Source organism: Nerophis lumbriciformis, linkage group LG18 (genome assembly GCF_033978685.3).
Source record: "Nerophis lumbriciformis linkage group LG18, RoL_Nlum_v2.1, whole genome shotgun sequence".
Classification (NCBI taxonomy): domain Eukaryota; kingdom Metazoa; phylum Chordata; class Actinopteri; order Syngnathiformes; family Syngnathidae; genus Nerophis; species Nerophis lumbriciformis.
The window spans coordinates 18,840,640-18,866,723 of record NC_084565.2 but is presented as its reverse complement, the minus strand read 5'-3'; the positions used below and the strand labels follow the sequence as shown (position 1 = coordinate 18,866,723).

General features: G+C 36.9%; 1 protein-coding gene across 1 annotated transcript in view; it reads left to right on the top strand.

Moving 5' to 3' along the window:
* Nucleotides 1-26,084, top strand: part of cacna1ea (calcium channel, voltage-dependent, R type, alpha 1E subunit a) — a 239,795-nt gene that overhangs the window by 201,077 nt on the left and 12,634 nt on the right. Inside the window, exons 38-43 of the mRNA XM_061977792.2 lie at nucleotides 7,478-7,574; nucleotides 16,882-16,987; nucleotides 17,125-17,232; nucleotides 17,325-17,425; nucleotides 24,712-24,818; nucleotides 24,886-25,051. Coding sequence (XP_061833776.2) covers nucleotides 7,478-7,574; nucleotides 16,882-16,987; nucleotides 17,125-17,232; nucleotides 17,325-17,425; nucleotides 24,712-24,818; nucleotides 24,886-25,051 — 685 coding nt within the window. The remainder of the gene's footprint in view (nucleotides 1-7,477; nucleotides 7,575-16,881; nucleotides 16,988-17,124; nucleotides 17,233-17,324; nucleotides 17,426-24,711; nucleotides 24,819-24,885; nucleotides 25,052-26,084) is intronic.

Below are 26,084 nucleotides of genomic sequence, written 5' to 3'. Positions count from 1 at the left end.
CATACCCAGGCGATGATCATTTTATGGAAATATGACACCCTGTAGTTTCCTAATTCACAACGTGAGAGAAAAGACTATTTTAAAATGTAAGATGACTCACTGGGCGCTTCATTGGGTACACCTGGACAAAGTAATGAGATCTCATAAGTAACCAATTTTACTATATGATAGTTTTATAGCTGTGATTTGTTTCGTTTCGCCCCTTTTATGTTGCAAAACAACTCATGTCATTTTAAAACTACCAGTGAGGTGCGGTCAGGCATACTTGCCAACCCTCACGAATTTTCCGAGAGACTTCCAAATTTCAGTGCCTCTCCCGAAGTAACTTTTTGGTTAGCCAACGGTTTACGTTGTATTGCGCACCCTGACGGAAAGTGTGGGAGTTGGTTCTGAAGTATGAAGTAAAGAGACGTAACTTCATCACCTCGCCTGGTTATTGACTCCAATCCAGAATATTACACTGCACATACCTATGCTCCTTCAAAGGCTGTGCTACTGGCTGCAAAGCATTGCACTTTCAAATACAACAATGAGTAGAGAGGAGTGTTATGTGTGTAAATGTGTAAATAAATGAACACTGAAATTCAAGTACCGTATTTATTTTATTTATATGTATATATATATATATATAATAAAATAAATATTTATATATAGCTAGAGTTCACTGAAAGTCAAGTATTTATTTTATATATATATATATATATATATATATATATATAGGAAATAATTGAATTTAAGTGAATTCTAGCTATAAATATACTCCTCCCCCTTAACCCCGCCCCCCATCTCCCGAATTTGGAGGTCTCAAGGTTGGCAAGTATGCGGTCAGGGGAGGCAAGTGACGTAGAAAACCTCACCTGTCGTCATGATGAATAAAAAACAATAATAACTTTAAATAAATATTAGCAGCTGTACTGTGAATTGTGTTGTGAATACATTTTCTACACAAGTCCAGTCATTTTAATCATTTTGAGGTAAAAATCGAACATTAGAATTGTTATCAATTATAATACATACAGTATATACATACTGACGTATGTGTATATATATATATGTGTATGTATATGTGTATATATGTGTCGATCTGTCACATTCACGTCTGGTTGTGTTTCCTTGGTTTGTGTTTATTTCCTGTGTAGCGCTCTTATGTTTGGTTCCTTTTCCTGCTTGTCTCCCTGAGCGCTATTTCCCCTCACCTGCCGCTAATTGGCAGCTTGGCCACACCTGTTGTCAGCTGGCTGCTATTTATGCCTGCCTCGCCCTCCAGTCAGGGCTCGATGGTTGTTTCTCGTTTCCTGTATTCAACTGCATGGTCCCTGCATGTGCATTTTCCAGGTTGCACTATTTCCTTTTGACATTAAAGTCCTGTTTACAACAGAACCTGACAATGCATATGTATATTTATATACATGTATATATGTATATTTACATATATTTATATGTTTATATCTATACATGTATGTATGCATGTGTATATAAGTATATATTTGTGTATATAAATGTATATATGTATTTATCTGTATGTGTGTATTTATGTATATATGTGTATATATATGGGTGTGTGTGTAAATGTGTATCTAAATGTGTGTGTATTTATTTATATATATATATATATATATATATATATATATATATATATATATATATATATATATATATATATATATATATATGTGTGTGTGTGTACATATATATGCGTGTACATATGTACGAGTTTATGTGTATATATGTATATAAAATATATATACATGTATGTATATTTATAAACATGTGTATATATACATACAGTACATAATGTGTCTATACAAACATGTATCATGTGTATATATGTATTTATATACATACAGTATATAATGTGTCTATACAAACATGTATCATGTGTATATATGTATTTATATACATACTGTATATATGTATTTGTGTATATATATATATATATATATATATATTAAAATATATATATATATGTATGTATATTTACACACACATATATATATATATATATATATATATATATATATATATATATATATATATATATATATATATATGTATATATGTATGTATGTATTTTTTTTAATAATTTTAATTTAAAATGGTAATACTAACTTTCGAGAGTTTTACCGCGGTCATCATTATTACTGTTCTACTTGTCATGATCAAAAATAATATAAAAAAACAAATAAGAACAAATGTTAAGTATTAATAAGTGTCCTTTGAAGTGTGTTTTAAATATATTTTTTGTATGTTTAATATCATATTCTAACATTTTCTAAAATAAATGTAAACATTTCCTAATCATATACAGGACAGAAATGTTCATTAATGTGTAATATGTATTTCTAAATATAATCTGCAGGTGTACCTAATAAAGTGTGGGGTGAGTCTTAATGTAATCATCAAGGTACAAATTATGTTTTTGGCCTCATTCACCCTAATATGTTTTTTCCAGTGGTAGGGTCCACTATAAGGAGATGTACAAAGTTGTGCGCTCTATCTCACCTCCCCTGGGCTTTGGGAAGAACTGCCCCCACAGGGTGGCATGCAAGGTTTGCCCCCCTACCCCTCTCATCCAAAACAAAAACAAATTAAAAAAATAGTCAGCGTCCCATGGCGTTGGATCTTTTCTGACCTTTTCTTTTGTGTCACCACCTTGCTTGACCGTTTAGAGTTTGTTCTTCCAATGTGCCTGGGTCAAAGAATGACGACAGTCCGGTGTCAGGGTACTTGGAAACAGGACTGCCTTTGCTCACTAAGACATACAGTATGTGTAAGGACACCTCATTTTGTCAATGCTGGGAGATGATCATGTATACAGGAACTAAGGGAAATATTCTGTTTTGATTGATTGATTGAGACTTTTATTAGTAGATTGCACAGTACAGTACATATTCCGTACAATTGACCACTAAATGGTAACACCTGAACAGTGTTGGGTTAGTTACTGAAAACCAGTAACTAGTTACAGTTACTAGTTACTTTATTTCAAAAGTAACTCAGTTACTAACTCAGTTACTTACACCAAAAAGTAATGCGTTACTGTGAAAAGTAACTATTTAGTTACTTCTTTTTTTCCCTTTTTTTTAAGGCTCCCATTAATGCCCTTTTAGCCTTCATTTCAGCACTGTTATTGCACTGGAGAATAATACAATCTGTTGATCAACTTGACATGCATTTGCATCACTGAACTCAGAAAGCAATGTGGTCTACATACAACACACAAAGACATGTTTCAAAGGGTCAATTTATATCAGGCCAGAACAAATTGACAAAACTATTTTAAATAGCTGCAACATAATGGCACTTTAACTTTAACTTTAAGTAGATAGGATCTTTGATCCAAGACACAACTTACATTTAACTAAAATGTTATTTTCTTTGTGCTCGACAAAAGAAAAGTATTGAGAATGTCTCCATGTTAAAAAAAACTCGACTTTTGGCTTTGCCATGATGTCTTGTTAGTTGTTATGAGAGTCGCGTACGTGTGTGTGTGTGTGTGTGTGTGTGTGTGTGTGTGTGTGTGTGTGTGTGTGTGTGTGTGTGTGTGTGTGTGTGTGTGTGTGTGTGTGTGTGTGTGTGTGTGTGTGTGTGTGTGTGTGTGTGTGTGTGTGTGTGTGTGTGTGTGTGTGGCCCTTTAAGATATGACAGCGTGTGAGGTGAGTGACGTCAGTGAGTGAGTGGTCGAGAGAGGTGAGCGAGCGGCTACAGTGAGTGCGTGCAGGTGCTCTATCTTGGTGGATGGCTGCGTCCAATAAAGTCACAAAGTTGCAACAAACCGCCCGTCTTGTCATTCACCCTCAGCTGTAAAGACCCACTGCCGGTTAAAGTGAAGGTTGTTAGCCCCGAAGACGTACATAGGCCCTGGAGGAACGTCTCCCTTGCGCTCCTCAACTGCGGTATGGTAGTCTCCCCCGCCCCCACCCACACAAAGCACGCCTTTTCTTTTCCACCGCTGCAATAAAACACACTCAGATCTTCTGTTTCTATCCGATACTACATGAAAAATAACGTAAAATAACGCAGTAACGCATCATGTAGTAACGGTAACTGAGTTACTGAATATAAAAAATAACGCGTTAGATTACTAGTTACCGCCGAAACTAACGGCGTTACAGTAACGCGTTACTTTTTGTAACGCGTTAGTCCCAACACTGCACCTGAATACGTTTTTAAACTTGTTTAAGTCGGGGTCCACGTTAACCAATTCATGGTAATTCAGAGTCAAAGGCCTACCTTTTATTAACAGATAATGTTTTAAATAATATTTTATGTCTTTGTCATTCAAAAGCAACAATAAGTTAAGCAGTGTTAATTTAAAAAAAAAACAAAAAAAACAAACAATGAAACAATTTGAGTAGTAACTCCACTACTGATATTAAGATGTCATTGTTTGCATTTGTAAAAAGTAGTGGTTAACCAAAATGTTGAAACCAAAAAACAACAAAACACACAACACTTAACTATAAAGACTAATGATGAAAGGTGTTTTGTCCATAATGTGCGGCTCATTTTCTTACATTCTTATTTGTTATGAAAGTGTAAAACAAAGTTAAACGCCATTAATATTATAACTTAAAACCAATAAAACAGGCTGTCCTTGCCATACAAGTTTAAATATAAGTTAACCATAGTTAATAGTGATGTGTATTTCTGGTCTTGTCACCCCCTCCCGGGCAGAAGGGTGACACGGTAGCGCGGCTGGATCAAAAGAGACGTCGGAGAAACTTTGCTGAACAAAAAGTTGTCATTATACAGGACTGCAGTTCCTGGAGGAGAAGAAAATGAGGCACTTCTAACTTGGAGAAGCCAAACCATCAGTTATATATTCCTTCTTTCTCTGTCTGTGTGTGTGCTAAGTCAGGACAGCACAACCTGACCATGTAAGGAGATGTGTGTTAGTGTTTGGAAAACAACTGCTTTAATCTCTAAAGGCCTTAGTGGCCACATGCGTGGACAGCACCTTTTAGCTCTTATTTCCAAAATTGTGTACACTACTGAATTGGGGTCTCATGCCGACATATGGACACTTATACTGCTATCTGGTGGTGTCAGAAGAGTATAACATACAATGGAATTTGTAAAAAAAAGTGTAAAAATAAGTATTTGCATGTCACTACACATGAAGTACACGTTTGTGTACTTATGGACTAAGTATATCATATTAAAAGATGATTTTTAGTTTTTATTCTAATTAGGGTCCAATAAGCCCAAATAGCAAAGAGAAATAAAAAAAGCATGTAAACAAACAGCTTGAGGTTAAGTCCTAACTTAAATGTTGGCGTTGAGCTAGACATGTAGTCTCTTCTCAAGGATAGGGCTATCACTTTTGCATTCCGAAGTCTGAATTTATTGCCTCTTCTCGTGAGAGAATTAACCCAGTCCACATACGAATGTCCAGCTAAGGCTCCTTAATTTATTATGGGCTTAACCATTATTTATTTAAACTCAGTGGTTCGCCTTCTCCAAGTTGGATGTAAACATTCACCATATGTAGAACATAATATTAGTTAATTATTCACTTTAATAGCAAAAACAATTAAAAAAAAATCTAATGCGTGTCAGCTTCCTTCACCACATAAATTAACATTCCTCTCCTTGTTTTGAAATTAGCGATGCAAAGAAGCCATGTTAAGCCAAAGAAAAAAAAACTACATTGATGCACGCTAAACTGAGGTCTTGTGAGGTAGAGTCCGGCAACGACATGGTGCATATTAGTTGAATATTTTTTACATTCAATATCATCAGATTTCTTACACTTTCAACCACTTGGGGAAATAATTTATCTGCGGTACGGTTGTACGGTATACCGGTATGAGTATAGTACCACAATACTAATGAATCATATTTGGTATTATACCGCCTCTAAAAAGTAGAGCCCTTTTTTTTTAACGGGCATGACAGTGCAATATAGTGACGCCTCGACATTGCTGATTTTACGAGCAGACGAGCATGTTCGGCAGCGCACAGTCACAGAGTACTTACAAGCAGACACAGTGTGTAGACAGAAAAGGGAGAACAGACGCATTTTTGCTTAAAAACTAAAGATAAAGGTGAAGTTATAACACTGAAACGCCCTCAGGAAGAGGTGCTTTTAAACATGGCTAGCTAGCTCGCGGCTAACGTCCTTCCGCAGTCGGCAGTGTTTTAGCTACTTCTAAATCACTAATCCTCGCCTCCATGGAGACAAATAAAAGTGAGTTTCTTACAAGTATCATCCCTGCAGGACGAGGAATAGCTAAACATGCTTCACTACACACCGTAGCTCACCGGCGTCACAATGTAAATAAACGCCATGGGTGGATCTACACCTGACATCCACTGTAATGATACCAAGTACAGGAGCTTATCTACTCATAGTAGTAACACAATCTTTTTCCTTTTTGAAATTCCTATTATGTTTATAAACTCAGGAAATATGTCCCTGGACACATGAGGACATTGAATATGACCAATGTATGATCCTTTAACTACTTGGTATCAGATCGATACCTAAATTTGTGGTATCATGCAAAGCTAATGTAAATTATCAAACAACAGAAGAATAAGTGATTATTACATTTTTACAGAAGTGTAGATAGAACATAAGCAGATATTAACAGTAAATGAACAAGTGGATTAATAATAAATGTTTACAATTTGTCCTTCATAATTTTGACAAAATAATAGAATGATGAATGACACAATATGTTACTGCATATGTCAGCAGACAAATTAGGAGCCTTTGTTTGTTTACTTACTAATCAAAGACAAGTTGTCTTGTACGTTCACTTATTTTATATAAGGTCAAAATTGCAATAATAAACATATGTTTAATATACTGTAAGATTTTTTGTTAAAATAAAGCCGATAATGCTATTTTTTGTGGTCCCTTTTTATTTAAAAAAGTATCGAAATACATACAAAAATATTGGTATCGGGACAACACTAATCTGAGGATTGCTCCATATATGATATAATGGATCCAACTACAATTTTAGCGCACCTTGGTTTGACAAGAGTGTCTCTCAGCATTCTAATTGAATTTCTGTTAAAAATGTACACTTGATGGACCTATTTAGCCATGTTCTGTAGTCCTGTCTCCTTCTACCCTTTGGATCTGGTTTATGATGTTTACTATAGGAATGCTGTGACACACAAACTATGATTTGTAGCAGATCCAGGCTGTCATCCTTTGCTCACCCTGTCAAAGGTTCCCCCTATTCCTCTCATTTCTATGCCCTGCTGGCAGCATAGAAATAAAAGAGATCTCTCTCTCTCTCTCTCTCTCTCTCTCTCTCTCTCTCTCTCTCTCTCTCTCTCTCTCTCTCTCTCTCTCTCTCTCTCTCTCTCTCTCTCTCTCTCTGCATTTGAATAATGTGCTCTTTTTTATCTCCTTTATTCCTGTTTTTTTGCCCTTTCTTCCCCTTTTGTCCTTATTTTCCCCCTTCTCCCTCCATCTCATTCTCCCACTGTCACGACCACGTTGGCCCCCCCTCAGTGGTCGCATCCATTACACTGACATGTATGAGATGCTGACAAACATGTCACCACCTCTAGGCCTGGGCAAGAAATGCCCCTCCAAGGTGGCTTATAAGGTAGACAAAAGCAACCTAAGTTGCAGTTGTGTTCTTGCATCTGAGAGGATGTTTTATTTGCAAATGAATTAGCACTTCCTGTCAACTGTATGACGCAGTATTGTTCATTTGAAACACTTTAAGTTGTTTTCATTTGCACTGATTTAACGTCACAATAGCCTGGTTTGCTTTGCTCTTTAGCAGACAAGATTTCATTTATCGTATTTTCAGAACTATAAGCCGCAAGAAAATAAATATGTTTGCATGTATTAGCCGCACCGGAATATAAGCCACAGATTTATACCGGTACTTGAAATTATACATTTGAGTTTGAGTTTGAGTTTATTTCGAACATGCAAGCATACAACATGATACATCACAATTTCCAGTTTCTCTTTTCAAAATGTTTGAAAAGGAGTAGGAAGAGGCACAGCTTATTTAATCCTACCCCTTTTCTTTTACATAACAGTTGCTAAAACTTTTGTTCACTTCCTGTTCTCAATTTAGTCACAATAGTCTCTGTAAGTAATCACAATAAAAAATAAATAAATAAATAATAATTGGTTAAGTAAGTCATATTTCATATGATGAGAGTAAGATTATTTTGAGAATGAAAGAAATGAAATAAATTTATTTATTTGTGAATTTTAATTATATTTATATAGCGCTTTTTTCCAGAGACTCAAAGTGCGTTACATAGTGAAACCCATTATCTACATCTTTAAACCACTTTGGGTGGCACTGGGAGAAGGTGGGTAAAGTGTCTTGCCCAGTGACCAGGATGACAGAAGCGGGGATCGAACCCGGATTCCTCAAGTTGCTGGCACGGCCGCTCTCCCATTCAAGCCCCGCCGCCCCTATGGTTTGAATCTATTCTATTCTATTTACATAGAAATATTATGTACACTTTTATTTACAAACCTTAATTGTTTCCAAATGGTGCCTGTAACGCGGCAGTAAAACGGTTGATGAAACAAAACACAAAAGCGAATAACGTCTTCATTCATCAATAACGTCTTCATTCATCCATTATTAAATTGATAAGATAAGGTTCGAGATCTTTATCAGGATTCTTCTTCCTTGTACTTTGTAAAAACTTTGAGTGTTTACAAACTCAACCTTGTTTTATTTTGAACAAGGTTAAATACAGTTTCCCGTATAATACAATGAGAATGTTATATTGCTCAATTATTCTACCTTATTTCAATTATTGTGCAGAAATATGGGGGAATACATATCACAGCAACATAATGTTTTTATTTCTTTCACAGAAAAGAGTAATTCGTATAATTTTTACAGTAGGATACAGAGACCACACAAAGCCACTCTTCATTAGGTCAGGATTATCAAAACTAAAAGACATTGTAGAATTGCATACTCTATTAGTGATGTTCAAAGCTAGAAATAAAGTTATTCCGAAAGACTTACAAAAGTTATTTGTGTTCACGTCTGAAGATGAGAATTACAGAAGGCCGTATGATTTTAAACATCCAAGAGTGCGAACAAATTTGAAGCAAATGTGCTTGTCTGTTGCTGGTGTGAAAGCATGGAATTCTCTAAACAAAGACTTAAAAAGTTGCAAGAATATCTTTGAATTTTTAAAAAGAGTTACAAAAAGAGACAACTGGAATTATATCAAACTGATTTTGGATTTTGATTGGACGTGTCATTGTGAAAATGCTTAAACGAAAATTAAAAAGTATGTTGGAGTTCGGGTGTTGGTGGAGGGAACAGTTATAAAGTCATCTAAAATAATTTGTGTTAAAAAGGGGGCAGATAAATATAAGAATATTATTCTTCCATCTGCTCCTTTCTGATCATGGAAATGTATAAGAAAAAAAAAACAATGAAAGTGTAATGGACCCGAGTGGTGGAATATTAAAATCTAGTAAAATTTTGCTTAAAACAAATGTAAATGTTAAGAACCCAATGTATTGAGAGCAACCATCCCAAAATAAGGAAAGATAATGATGCTCATTTACATTTTAGTACAATACAAATGAAAAAAAACAGTCAAGTTGATAACACTAAAAATACCAATTGGTAAACAATAATATAGGTGAGGGTACAGCCACGACAAGCGTGGTCAGTGTCCTGGCTCCGCTCACTTCCACGGCGTCCTCCTGCACACAAATTAAATCGGAGGCAGGCCACGGGGATAAAATAATCTAAAAACACGGAGACGCTCTCAGGGCTGACGTCACACTTACACGCAAGGCAGGGTGTCCCCTGCCTCTGCTGTAGTTCCGCGTAGAAATATTGACTAGCCAGCGTACAACTCACGAGCCCGTAAGCCCACAGCCAAAGGCAGTTTGATCACCCCCACGTATCCAAAATCCACGACACTTACTTCGGAGGCAGAGTTTCCTCTTCCACTGCGTGCTGTGGGCTTCTTGGGGTTCACTCCGGTAGCTTGCGGGGTCTGCTGCGTAGTCCTGGATTCCTTCCCAGCCTGCGGGCGTCCACCCGGACGCTCTTGGCAAAGCCTGTCGATCCTCTCTGGTCACTTCCCTCGGTCACTCCCTCGGTCGCTCTTCCTTCTTTAAATGTGTGGTCTTAATGCTCCACAGGTGCGTCTAATTTCAGGTGCCGTACGATTGGGCACCTTGGTTGCTAGGGGCAACAAGCTAAAAGGGGCAACGTCTTAAAATACCAGCAAAGTCCACAAGGAGTAAAAACATGCAATTAAAAAGACAATCAAATTGTAAAGTGTAAAAACATGCAATTAAAATCCACAGCAAAAAAAACACTTAAGACACGCATGGCAATGAAACATAAAAAAATAAAATCCCCTACTTGTGTCCCATCACATCAGTGTCAACTGTACATGGCTTATATATATGCATTTTCATGAAAGGAATAAAAAGAAATGATGATGATGAGTTTGAACAGTTTCTTAAAGTTAATTATTTTAGTAAGTTGTTTTTATTTCTCCATTAGCGAAGAAAATTCCATAAATTAGCCGCTCCTTCGTATAAACCGCAGAGTTCAAAGCTCTGGAAAAAAAAAAGTAGCGGCTTTTAGTCCGGAAAATACGGTACTTATTAGCTGTTGGCAGCTGAGAGAGATTTTCAGTTACGACATTCTGAACTGACATGCTGTATCTTGTCATCACACTCCTTTTATTGGCATATACCTACATATATGTGCATGTGTCTCCTGCCACAGCCCAGCATTGCATCAGCGTGCCTGAATACATGCAACAGACATATAGCATGTGCATGTTTGTGTGTGTGAGCAAGCCTGCAAGCATGTTTGTACGAGCAATACTGCTGAATGCAGATGAAACAAAAACAAATGTAATATCGTGCAAAACATGTTTAATTTCAGCAATTCAACGTCAAATTTTAATCTGGTATAAACTCATTCCATGCAAAGTGAGATATGTCAAGTAGGGATGTCTGATAATATCGACCGATAAATGCGTTAAAATGTAATATCGGAAATTATCGGTATCGTTTTTTTATTATCAGTATAGTTTTTTTTTTAATGTTTTTTTATTTTTTATTAAATCAACATAAAAAACACAAGATACACTTACAATTAGTGCACCAACCCAAAAAACCTCCCCCTCCTCATTCACACAAAAGGGTTGTTTCTTTCTGTTATTAATATTCTGGTTCCTACATTATATGTCAATATATATCAATACAGTCTGCAAGGGATACAGTCCGTAAGCACACATGATTGTGCGTGCTGCTGGTCCACTAATATTACTAACCTTTAACAGTTAATTTTACAAATTTTCATTAATTACTAGTTTCTATGTAACTGTTTTTATATTGTTTTACTTTCTTTTTTATTCAAGAAAATGTTTTTAATTTATGTATCTTATTTTATTAATTTTTTAAAAAAAAGTACCTTATCTTCACCATACCTGGTTGTCCAAATTAGGCATAATAATGTTTTAATTCCACGACTGCATATATCGGTTGATATCGGTATCTGTAATTAAAGAGTTGGACAATATCGAAATATCGGATATCTGCAAAAAGCCATTATCGGACATCCCTAATGTCAAGCCTTTATTTTTTTATCATTTTCATGATCATGGCTTACGGTTTTTGAAAACACAACACTTTCTGACAATTTCAATTCAAAGTTTTCATAAGCTGTGAGCCATGATCATCAAAATCATATTAAAAGAAGACTTAAAATATCTTAAGTTCCATGTTATGAGCTTATGTCATGTGTTAGTTTCACCTTGTTAATCTAATTGCTGGGGGCCGGGGGGAATGGAACAATTTCCCTTGTGGATCATTAAAGTTTGTCTAAGTCCAAACAAACTTTGCACGATATACATTTTTTCATTAATTTCACCTGTATATGCAAGATTCTACTTACAAAAGCTCAGAGATGCCATAGGAATGTAAACTGTATTACCAGCTGTTCACTTAACTACTGCATGGAGTAGGCAGGTTTCACTTACTGATTGACCTTTGAGAAGATAACTAATTAAAAAAAAAAAGGTTGCTAAAATGTGAGTTATGTACTCACAATTGTAAATTGTAAACATTGTTGAATTTGTCCTTTGAACAATAAATGCATTCACAACTGGAGGAGAATTAACGGCCTGATTTACTAAAGGTTTGCATGTACTAATACACGTGCAAACTTAACAGCACTACTAAACGTGTGCAAAGTGGATTGTGCCTGTTAAATGAGCAGAATAAGGCGTGTAATCCATTTTGCGTCTTTGTCTTCATTAATATGCAGAATATATGGTGATCAACAAAACGTCCATAATACCGGGAGGAGAAAATGCAAATATATCATACAAGCACGTGCAATGCGATTTATCAACATTCATCACTGTTCTGGGAGCTCTATTGTGCGTGTGAAAAGAACGCGCTAAATGACAATAGACATCCTCCATCTTGTGTTTGTTTCAAAATATTTGGACAATCATAAATAAAAAATATTGGACACATCATCTATTCAGCAACATCCTTTTCTGATTTCATAACTCCTAGATGACTTAAAAGGCTGATAAAAAGTAATTTAATTGATTGTCCTTTAGTGTTTTTTCCGTTAATGACGTTCATTTCACATACAACTATTTACATACACCCTCTATTAAAGTATGTATTTTCTGTGTAGTGAGCACAATAGTGCAGACTCCCTCCCATGCACTTTCAGCGGTAAAAAAAAAAAAAGAAAAAGTGTGGTGTAAATGTATATCACAGGTGTCAAACTCAAGGCCCGGGGGTCAGTTCTGGCCCGCCACGTCATTTTAGGCAAAAGTCTGAAAAAAATGGGTTTCAATAAAGTACTTATTTATTTATTTTTTTTTACTAAATGCATTCGTTCATTCAATTTTGACCAAACAAATGAGTATTTCAAAGTATAATATTATCTGGTCATGCCAATTATATTATTGTATACTGTATTGCAAAACTATTTTTGTAGATTAAAAACAAATAGTTAAATATCTGCGTGTCACCTTTATTTTAAAGCAAGTTATACATAAAAAAATCTAATAATCAAATGTATATGCATTTCGATTACTAATGATTAATCTCAGGTTATTACCCGCATTATTATGCCATAGGACTTTAATCACAATAATTGTATTGATTTATTAGGTATTATATTTTATTTTTCTCCATTGTGCTTGTATACTGGTGATCGTTTTTTGGATTTTTTAAATGTTTTTATGTTTTATATGATTCGTATTTGCTTGCTTCATTCTGTCTTGACTAGGGATGATGTTTGATAAGAAATTATCGAGTTCGAGCCCATTATCGAATCCTCTTATCGACCCGATTCCTTATCGATTCTCTTATCGAATCCAGATAGGTTGTTGTATATGGAAAAAAACACAATATTTGGTTTAACAAAAGCTCACTTTTATTTTATGAGAAAAAACTAAAATAAAATAAATACATAAATATTGACTGTTACCCCCATAAAAAAATAAAATAAATAAATATTGACTGTTGTTACCCAAAGTATATTAAGTGTGATTTTTCAGAAAAATAAATATATGCAGTAACACAAAAACAACCTGTCTCTGTGATCATTATAGGTGTATATATAGTAATATAGTGTTACATAAAATCAGTCCCTTGGGCAAAAAACTGAAAATAATACAGCTCTCCAAAAAGTGCACTTCTGCTGCTATTGGAACATACTAACTACACACACAGGCAGACAGCTAACAAACAATCCAAGACGTCTAATAAAGTTCCAAAGCAGATTAAATCATTTAGGCTCTTTATTGTTGTTGATCTGGCTTTGTCTTTTCCTATGCTTTACTTTTGTCTTGCACTGGACTGTTATTTTTATTTTTTTTAAACTGAAATACACACAATGACAAATGTATAAGCTATGTGATTCAATTAACATACTGAAATGTAATACACAATATGTAAATATTAGCTTCACACAAATATACCGTACTATCATCAAACAAATACTTCTGAGTGTTGGTGGAAATATACGACTGACAGCCATTTTAAGTCCTAAAAACATCCATTGAAACAGTGCACAAAAATCGTTTTTCAATAGACATCTTACTATCAAATGTAACCACTTTCCACCTTAATATCGAGTTACATAAACAAATTAAACAGTTTACTTCAGACTTATCTTTTCCAAGGCTTATAAGAGCTAACACAACTTGTCTACTTCTCAATTGTCTCATGATGTCGTCAACCCGGAAGTGCCCAAACTATTGACGCGTAGTATTTTCATATCGCCACAAGGTGTCAGTAAGAGTCTACAATCAAATGGGCATAACATTGCCCATTTGTGATTCGTTCCCAGGGATTGGAATAAAGAACCAACTCTTTTTCTTTACAATAGTGGCCTCGATAACGGGAACCGGTCCATGGAATCGGTTCTTTTCTTATCGAACAACCGGGAGAATCGGTTTCGAACATCATCCCTAGTCTTGACGCTGAATTACAAATGTCTGCATAACTATTTTACCTCCGGATACCATTGAAGAAACCTTGACCTTGACCTAGACCTTGCATGCATAATGTGAATTAATTTTTTTAAAAGCGGCCCTCTGAAAGCAGCCATTACTGCGATGTGGACCTCAATGAAAATGAGTTTGACACCCCTGATGTAGATATCTGCTGCTTGTTTGAAAACATAGCAAAACGCCCCAGGTAAGAGCATGATAATATATGAATGTGCAGTAAATGAGAGTTTAGTTTAGTCTTTATTTGAAGGGACAATGCACAGAGACATTAAGCTCAAACACAGATATGTTCTGCACCAGATTATAGCCAAATAGCTAATGTCCATCCGCAGTCCCTGGGTACGAAAAATATGCAATAAAATTATAACAATACGATTATACTATAGCATGTAATCAAATTAAGAAAAGTCATAAAATGCCCTTTCATTGACACATACTTATTATATAATACAACCACACCTCATTTACATCATAACACATAGACAATACATGCTCTTGTTCACATCTGTCATCATTTGTAAAAACAACCATGATCTTGACAGACACACCTTACATCTTACAACAACATTTTGTCATACATAAATGAAATCCACATTAAGTTGACATGTCAAACATAGTGCCCACCTCAGTGACCGTGTGAGCAGCTTTGATTGCTCCAAAGCCACTTTTTAACTTCAATTGTGAATGAAGAGTAATCTGTTAGACTTTTAAAGTTTGTTATGAGGTCGTTCCATTTCTTTATCGCTTTATACAAAAAGGCTGGGGCAGCACGGTGGAACAGGGCTTAGTAGTGCATGTACCTCACAATACGAAGGTCCTGAGTAGTCCTGAGTTCAAACCCGGGCTCTGTGTGAATGTGAGTGTGAATGTTGTCTGTCTATCTGTGCTGGCCCTGCGATGAGGTGGCGACTTGTCCAGGGTGTACCCCGCCTTCCGCCCGAATGCAGCTGAGATAGGCTCCAGCACCCCCCGCGACCACAAAAGGGACAAGCGGTAGAAAATGGATGGATGGATGAAAAGGCTGATTGTGCAAAAGAGGTTTTCCATCTGGGTACGCTACACTGCCCCCTGGTGGAGGCTCGTGTGTTTCTAGTTGTCACAGCAGATGTAAACTGGACAAAGTGCTTAAGTGGCACTGGTGCAGTTATTTAGGATTTGATGGGCAATTTGTATTGATGCTAATCTTTGAATGTTAGCAAAATTTAACAATCTATATTTTTGGAGAACTAAACTGCAATGGTGGTGTTGTGGTTTTCGGTGAAGGATTTTCAGTAGGGATGTCCGATAATATCGGACTGCCGATATCATCGGCCGATAAATGCTTTAAAATGTAATATCGGAAATTATCGGTATCGGTTTCAAAAGGTAAAATGTATGACTTTTTAAAACGCCGCTGTGTACACGGACGTAGGGAGAAGTACAGAGCGCGAATAAACCTTAAAGGCACTTCCTTTGCGTGCCGGCCCAGTCACATAATTATATGCGGCTTTTACACACACATAAGTGAATGCAAAGCATACTTGATCAACAGCCATACAGGTCACACTGAGGGTGGCCCCGTATAAACAACTTTAACACTGTTACAAATATGTGCCACACTGTGAACCCACACCAAACAAGAATGACAAACACATTTCGGGAGAACATCCGCACCGTAACACAACATAAACACAACCGAACAAATACCCAGAACCCCTTGCAGCACTAACTCTTCCGGGACGCTACAATATACGCCCCCCGCTACCCCCCTCCCCCACCTCAACCCCGCCCACCTCAACCTCCTCATGCTCTCTCAGGAAGAGCATGTCCCAAATTCCAAGCTGCTGTTTTGAGGCATGTTAAAAAAAAATAATGCCCTTTGTGACTTCAATAATAAATATGGCAGTGCCATGTTGGCACTTTTTTCCATAACTTGAGTTGATTTATTTTGGAAAACCTTGTTACATTGTTTAATGCATCCAGCGAGGCATCACAACAAGATTAGGTATAATAATGTGTTAATTCCACGACTGTATATATGAGTATCGGTTGATATCGGAATCGGTAATTAAGAGTTGGACAATATCGGAAATCGGCAAAAAAGCCATTATGGGACATCTCTAATTTTGAGTGATTGTTTGTGTCGGGTGTTGTTGGGGTGGTATAGTACACGCAAAATCCTCATTTAATAAGGCGGTCTGTGCCACTTTTCAATTGCACATGCAGTGTTAATAGACCACACGCAACACACCCACTAATAGTACATGCAAATTCGCAATTGTATAGATGCACACTTGTACCACGTGGTATTTGGATCCTAGTAAATCAGGCCCTACATTCTTATCGGCAGTTCTGGGCTTTAAAACAAAGTTTTCTATGTTACCTGTCCTGCTAATTACGATGACACATGTTTGACAGAGACTAGTCCTGATGAACATGCCTGTGGATGAGGACATGTCTGTGCACTTCACGTCCACCCTCATGGCCCTCATCCGCACCGCCTTGGAGGTCAAGATAGCCGGAGGTTAGAAGAACGATCCATAAATTCACACTTGCATCAAGCTGATCAATCCCTGCTCTGTATAACATATAAAATGCATTTGCAGAAGAAGAAAAAATTTGCCATCTGCTACCTGGAATTTGTGTTGCTTTAATTTCCAGGAGGGGAGGATCGCAATCAGATGGACTTGGACCTTCAGAAGGAAATTAGTGTAATCTGGCCTCACCTCTCTCAGAAGATGCTGGCCCTGCTGGTTCCCATTAACAAAGGTGACGCTCAGACAAAAACGTATGTACCGGTATTATATGACAGTGACAGTAAAATGTGTTTTTGTCGTATTGTGTTCCACCTTTTTTCTCAGCGAGTGACATGACCATTGGCAAGATCTACGCCGCCATGATGATCATGGACTACTACAAACAAAGCAAGGCCAAGAAGCTTCGACAGCAGCTGGAGGAACAGGTATAGTACAGGCCAAAAGTTTGGACACACCTTCTCATTTCTATGCATTTTCTTTATTTTTATGACTATTTACATTGTAGATTGTCACTGAAGGCATCAAAACTATATTCATTTTATTTTTTCTATTAATCTTCATATGTCTTACTTGTATTTTATTCTTTATCTCTACTCATGCACTGCAAAAACTGAAATCTAAGTAAGATTAAATATCTCAAATAAGGGTGATATTTGCTTATTTTCTGTCTGATAAGATAATTCTTCTCACTAAGCAGATTTTATGTTAGAGTGTTTTACTTGTTTTAAGGGTTTTGGTCCTAAATGATCTCAGTAAGATATTACAGCTTGTTGCTGAGATTTTATGGCCTATATTGAGTAAAACATGCTTGAAACTAGAATATCAACTGTTGCAAAGCTGTGTCATCATAAAAACTATAAAACTACTTTTTTAAAGTAATAATTTCTTATTTCAAGCATGTAAAAAAAATCATGACTTTGACACAATTGTGTCTCATAAATAAAACAGATGACAGCCAAATGGACTTTGCTGTTTTATTTTTAATGAAACAATAGAAAATACGTACTCATATAGTAGTACAGTACAGGGACGGCGTGGCGCAGTAGAAGAGTGGCCGTGCGCAACCCGAGGGTCCCTGGTTCAATCCCCACCTAGTACCAACCTCGTCATGTCCGTTGTGTCCTGAGCAAGACACTTCACCCTTGCTCCTGATGGGTGTTGGTTAGCGCCTTGCATAGCAGCTCCCTCCATCAGTGTGTGAATGTGTGTGTGAATGGGTAAATGTGGAAGTAGTGTCAAAGCGCTTTGAGTACCTTGAAGGTAGAAAAGCGCTATACAAGTACAACCCATTTATCATTTATTTACAGTTGTTATTAGTGAGAATATACTTATTTTAAGGTATTTTTGGGTTCATTGAGGTTAGCTCATTTTACTTGTTTTGGAAAGTCTTGACAAGCCAGATTTTCTTGTTCTATTGGCAGATAATTTTGCTTAGTTCAAATAAAATACCCCTAATTTTTGTATTTTTTATTCTTGTTTTTAAACACGGACTTTTTGCAGTGTGGTTCTTAGTATTTTATAAGATTTATTATTCTTATTTACCAACGTTCCTCAGATGAGCCATCTGCCTCAGGGGTTATCAGCCGTGCTTGTGGGGGCGCTTTAGTGTCAGCGTCCTGGTGGCCATGGTCTGATGACCTCCTGGTGCAGATGGCTTCTGTGATAGTGTTTACTCACATGTCACCTCTGTACTCAGCCATGCAATCATTTGTCCATATAGTTGTGTATGTTGTGTGTGTGTGTGTTTGTGTTTGGTGTCTGTGTCCGTGCTTCCTTTTTTGATAATGGGGGATATGGGTCACCGGGGGTATTGATTTAACTCTGTCAAGCACTTTGCGTTGCATTTCTTTTATGTATGAAAAGCGTCTTATACAAACCCCGTTTCCATATGAGTTGGAAAATGTTGTGTGCATGTTTGTGTTGTGTGTCTGTGGCCCACAGTCCTTGACCACATGCCCTCTTCTCTTGTTCATGTTTCATGAACAGAGGAATGATTTATCTGACCATGATCACACACCCTCTTCGTCCTTTCATGTTTCTGAAATAACTCTATATGGATAGTTCTGATAGTGAATTCTCCTCTGAAATAGAGGAGAATGAAGATTTGATAAACTCCCACAATTTGGAATCGATCAGTTTCTCAGACGACATCAACTACAAATCACAAAGATTTATGAGCGAAATGGACCCAGATAGAAATGCTCCTCAAAACACCAACAATGATTGTTTATATTATACTGACGTCACATTTGATAAAACATTTATGCAAGATAATAACATATCTTTAGTACATTTTAATAGCAGGAGTCTATACTCTCATTTTGATGATATCCAGGACTATTTGAATCAATTCAAATCTCCTTTTAATATTATAGGTATTTCAGAGACATGGATGAATGAGAATACAAGTAATGAGTTTGAAATAAATGGGTATGAAATGTTTTGCACCAACCGTAAAAATAAGAGAGGAGGAGGTGTGGCTCTGTATGTGGACAAAAATATCAGCTGTAGTATTGTAAATGATATGTGTTTAGCTGTTGAGGAACTCTTCGAATGCGTCACTGTGGAATTATCATTTTCAAATAGGAAACACATTATTGTAAGCTGCGTTTATAGGACACCAGGATCTGACTTGAAAATATTTAATGAATGGATGGAAACATTATTTAAGAGAAACAAAAAATATATAGTATGTGGTGACTTTAATATCAACCTTTTGAATCCTAATAAACACAAACACACTGCAAAATTTATTGACACCATGTTCTCCATGGGCTTATTCCCACTGATCACACGACCCACAAGAATCACAACACACAGCACCACACTTATTGACAACATATTTTGTAACTTTGTTGATCAGACTGTAACTGGAGGCTTGTTAGTTAGTGACGTCAGTGATCATTTACCCGTGTTCATGGTGTACAATATTAACTGTAAAACATCCAAACCTGTAAATAGTGAATATTATCGTAGAGCCACAACAGAAAGATCATTAACAGCACTTAAGAATGATTTAGCGAAACAAAACTGGGATTCTGTTTTTCAAATGTCAGATATAAATGCAGCTTATAATTTATTTCATGACATTTTTACCTCACTTTATGATACACACTGCCCCATCAAAAAATGCACTATAACTAACTCCACAAAAACTCCATGGATAACCAAAGGGCTTGCAAACGCTTGCAAAAAGAAAAATTATTTATATGGGACTTTTTTTAGGCATCAAACCATAGAAACAGAACAAAGGTACAAAACATATAAAAATAAATTAACCAGCATATTAAGAGCAAGCAGAAAAGAATACACCACCAAACTATTAATCCAAAAGAAAAATGATATAAAGGGAATTTGGAAGGTATTAAATACAATTATTGGGCATGGTTCAAGCAGTCCTTGTTATCCAGAGTTTTTTGTTGAAAACGACCAAATCATTAGTGACAAGAAGATGATTACTGACGGCTTCAATATGTTTTTTGTTAATATTGGGCCTGAGCTGGCAACAAAAATCCCAATTAATGATGAACAGCCCATGGAACTTATTGAAAAAAATCCTTACTCGATGTTCCTTACTCCGACTGTCGAAAAGGAAGTCTTAGAGATTATTCAGAAAAGCAAGAACAAAACATCACGTGACATTTATGACCTCGACATGAGGACGGTCCGGAACGTAGCGGAAGAAATCATCAAACCATTCACATACATCTGCAATTTATCTTTTCAACTTGGACAATTTCCTTCACAAATGAAACTCTCAAAAGTCATCCCCATCTTCAAATCTGGAGACAAACACCACTTCACAAATTACCGGCCCATCTCCCTTCTGCCACAGTTGTCAAAAATATTGGAAAAATTATTTGATAATAGACTTCGTGGCTTCATTGAAAAGCACACATTATTATATGATTGTCAATATGGGTTCCGACAAAATAGGTCAACTTCATTAGCTTTAAGTGATTTAATAGAGAACATTAATATTAGTATCGAGAAAAACAAATTTGTTATAGGAATTTTTATTGACCTGCAAAAGGCTTTCGATACCATTGACCACCAGATTTTGGTAAATAAACTGGAAAACTATGGCATAAGGGGAGTGGCAGGGAAATGGCTGAAGAGCTACTTGAATGAGAGACAGCAGATTGTTCAGATCGACCAACATCAATCTACATTCATGAACATAACCTGTGGAGGCCCCAGGGGTCGATACTAGGACCCACACTATTTATAATGTATATCAATGAAATATGTAAAGTATCAACACTGCTGAAGTTCATCCTCTTTGCTGACGACACAACCATTACATGTGCAGGTGACGACCTGAAGCAACTTTTGGCCTCTATAACTGAGGAGATGATCAAGTTAAAAACTTGGTTTAATACAAACAAATTGTCTCTCAATTTAAAGAAGACCAAAATCATGCTCTTTAGCAATCGCAAAAGTGAAATACCCATCAGGATTGTTATTGATGATACACCAATAGAATATGTTCAACAAAATTCATTCTTAGGAGTGGTAATAGATGAAAATATCTCATGGAAGCCTCATATAAGTTACCTGCGGAAAAAAGTTGCTAAATGTGTTGGAATGATGAGGAGATCATGTCATTTATTGAACACCAATGCTCTGCTGTTATTATATCATTCATTTATTATGTCGTATTTAAACTATTGTGTTGAAGTCTGGGGAAATTGTTATAAATCTCATCTACAGCCTTTAGTCACTCTGCAGAAAAAGGCCATTAGGATTGTGTCCAATGTTCACTACAGACATCATTCAAATCCACTATTCATGGAGTTAAAACAACTTAAACTGCACGATGTGGTCAATTTTAAAACTGCTCAAATTATGTTCAGGGCATCCCAAAACTCTCTACCATCCAATATACAAAACCTATTCCAGGATAGAGATGCTCACCATAGTTACAGTCTAAGAGGAAACAACAAATTATATTTTCCCAAATTTAGAACAACTTTAAAATCAATGTGCATTTCAGTGCGTGGAGTCAGTTTGTGGAACAACTTAGGGGACGAGTTAAAAACCTGTTCTAGCATGATTCAATTCAAAAGACTGTTTAAAAAAGAAGTACTGAAGAAGTACGAGGAGGAAAGAGAGTGATGCCCTCAGCACGGAGCGATGAGAGAGAGGTGTATGGTCAGAGAGTGTTTGGGCCTGTGTGTGTGTGTGTGTGTGTGTGTGTGTGTGTGTGTGTGTGTGTGTGTGTGTGTGTGTGTGTGTGTGTGTGTGTGTGTGTGTGTGTGTGTGTGTGTGTGTGTGTGTGTGTGTGTGTGTGTGTGTGTGTGTGTGTGTGTGTGTGTGTGTGTGTGTGTGTGTGTGTGTGTGTGTGTGTTTTGTCTCATCTTGTCTTGTCTCATAGTAACAGTGGTACTATTGTATTGTTAGTGTACAGGAGCTCTTCTTGTTTTTGTTTGTATAGTATTGTTCTTGTATTATATTGTTTATGTTAAATGTGGAGTGAGTGAGAGGGGTTGGGATATTATAAGCATTTGCTTCATCCAACCCCTTTTCAAGCCTTGCATAAATGTCACTGCCAGAATGTAAAAAAAAAAAAAAAAAAAAAAAAATGTGTGTTGTTGTACTGTGCAGGTTTGAAATAAATAATTCAATCAATCAATCAATCAAAATTGTTTTAGATGTAAATATAAACGCAATACAATGATTTGCAAATAATTTTCAACCCATATTCAGTTGAATATGCTACAAAGACAACATATTTGATATTCAAACTGATAAACTTTTTTTTTTTTTGCAAATAATCATTAACTTTAGAATTTGATGCCAGCAACACGTGACAAAGAAGTTGGGAAAGGTGGCAATAAATACTGATAAAGTTGAGGAATGCTCATCAAATACTTATTTGGAACATCCCACAGGTGGGTGCCATGATTGGGTATAAAAGTAGATTCCATGAAATGCTCAGTTATTCACAAACAAGGATGGGGCGAGGGTCACCACTTTGTCAACAAATGCGTGAGCAAATTGTTGAACAGTTTAAGAAAAACCTTTCTCAACCAGCTATTGCAAGGAATTTAGGGATTTCACCATCTACGGTCCGTAATATCATCAAAGGGTTCAGAGAGTCTGGAGAAATCACTGCACGTAAGCAGCTAAGCCTGTGACCTTCGATCCCTCAGGTTGTACTGCATCAACAAGCGACATCAGTGTGTAAAGGATATCACCACATGGGCTCAGGAACACTTCAGAAACCCACTGTCAGTAACTACAGTTGGTCGCTACATCTGTAAGTGCAAGTTAAAACTCTCCTATGCAAGGCGAAAACAGTTTATCAACAACACCCAGAAACGACGTCGGCTTCGCTGGGCCTGAGCTCATCTAAGATGGATTGATACAAAGTGGAAAAGTGTTCTGTGGTCTGACGAGTCCACATTTCAAATTGTTTTTGGAAACTGTGGACGTCGTGTCCTCCGGACCAAAAAGGAAAAGAACCATCCGGATTGTTATAGGCGCAAAGTTGAAAAGCCAGCATCTGTGATGGTATGGGGGTGTATTAGTGCCCAAGACATGGGTAACTTACACATCTGTGAAGGAGCCATTAATGCTGAAAGGTACATACAGGTTTTGGAGCAACATATGTTGCCATCCAAGCAACGTTACCGTGGACGCCCCTGCTTATTTCAGCAAGACAATGCCAAGCCACGTGTTACAGCAGCGTGGCTTCATAGTAAAAGAGTGCGGGTACTAGACCGGCCTGCCTGTAGTCCAGACCTGTCTCCCATTGAAAATGTGTGGCGCATTATAAAGCCTAAAATACCACAACGGAGACCCCCGGACTGTTGAACAACTTAAGCTGTACATCAAGCAAGAATAGGAAAGAATTCCACCTGAGAAGCTTAAAAAATGTGTCTCCTCAGTTCCCAAACGTTTACTGAGTGTTGTTAAAAGGAAAGGCCATGTAACACAGTGGTGAACATGCCATTTCCCAACTTCTTTGTCACGTGTTGCTGGCATCAAATTCTAAAGTTAATGATTATTTGCAAAAAAAAAAACGTTTATCAGTTTGAACATCAAATATGTTGTCTTTGTAGCATATTCAACTGAATATGGGTTGAAAATGATTTGCAAATCATTGTATTCCGTTTATATTTACATCTAACACAATTTCCCAACTCATATGGAAACAGGGTTTGTAAATAAATGTTGGTTGATTGATTGAAAACTATGAATGAACACACATGGAGTTATGTACTTAACAAAAAAAGGTGAAATAAGTGAAAACACGTTTTATATTCTAGTTCCTTCAAAATAGCCACCCTTTGCTCTGATTACGGCTTTGCACACTCTTGGCATTCTCTCGATGAGCTTTAGGAGATAGTGACCTGAAAGGGTTTTCACTTCACAGGTGTCATAGTTTTGATGCCTTCAGTGACAATCTACAATGTAAATAGTCATGAGAATAAAGGAAACGCATTGAATGAGAAGGTGTGTCCAAATTTTTGGCCTGTACTCTATATACACATTTTATTCTTCTTTTAACATTTCCATTTGTTTACTGTCATACTTGGGCATTCAAGCTCATAATATACGATAACAATAGATTTGAGCACCAAGATAAGTGATATAGAAAATGAATTATGGATGCTGTGTACATTAGCTGTAAAGTCATCAGTTTGCTTTTAGACTGATTTTATCTCTTAATTTCCTTTTTCCTCTTCTCCATTTTACCCCACAGAAACATGCTCCCATGTTCCAGCGTATGGACGCCTCCTCTTTGCCACAGGAGATTATCTGTAATGCCAAATCGCTGTCCTTCCTCAGACACAGTGCAGGATCAGCTCTGTAAATATGCTCCCGCCATTGCTCATGCAAATGTACTTGCATCTGATTTTGCTCTGTCCTTCTCCAGCACCAAAGGAGGCTTCGTGGCCCTGAGCCCCATTTCTCCCCAAGAGATGATCTCGCAGCAGCGGCCTTGCTCCAAGGAGGGAGAGAAGGAGAGTGATGATTACTACTCACCGTATCACCCTTATCACTTCCCTTATCATCACCATCACCACCATTTAAACACACTGGTAGTGTACACTTTTTGCTTAAGTAGCACCACATCTAATCAGTACAATTTACCGTTTTGACCCAAATACAGAACCTTTTATTGTCTTGGGAAAAAAGTCTGGAAAAAAGAATATCCATCCATCCAATTTCTATAGAGCAGGCCTGGGCAATTATTTTGACTCGGGGGGCCAAATTTAGAGAAAACAATGTGTCTGGGGGCCGGTATATCTATTTTTAGGAACACTAATACAAAGCCTCACAATAATGTCTGATTGAATGTTAAAAACTTTATGACAGACCCCCTTAAAAAATGGAATAAAATTAAATTTAAAATGGAATTAAAAAATGTTTTACTGAATGACACACCCAGAATGTACATGAAAATAAAGAATGTGGGATTTACAATATTAACTATGAACGATAAAACACTGAATATTGACAATATATGAACGTCACACCCCCTCTCCATCGACATATTTTACAATCTAGCGCAACACAACAAAAATGCAACAAACACAGCGAAATATGAACGCGAAGGGCAAAAAAAACACCTACAATCTGATATAGCTGATATATCACTAAGCTTTAGAACTTTGTTGTAAAAATCTCCTTCCGCGTCTGTCCCTGACACCCGCATTTCAGGTTGGCCTCTGTGGAAACGCTCCCCACCCACACTGCTTGATGCCTCGTCTGAGCTGCTGTGACTTAGATTATCATAGTAACTAATTAGATTACCACAGTAACTAATTAGATTACCATGCATCCATCCATTTCTACCGCTTGTTCCTTTCGGGGTCGCAGGTGGTGCTGGAGCCTATCCCAGCTGCATTCGGGCGGAAGGCAGTGTACACCCTGGACAAGTCGCCACCTCATCACAGGGCCAACACCAGGGGTGGGCAATTAATTTTTACCGGGCGCCGCACGAGCAACCCGAGCACTACTGGAGGGCCACACCGACAATATTTCAATTCAATTTTGCTCAAATTATTTTTGAGATACCGTAAGATAATAATAATATTTTCATTTAACCTAACTTGTCTTTATACAAAAGCA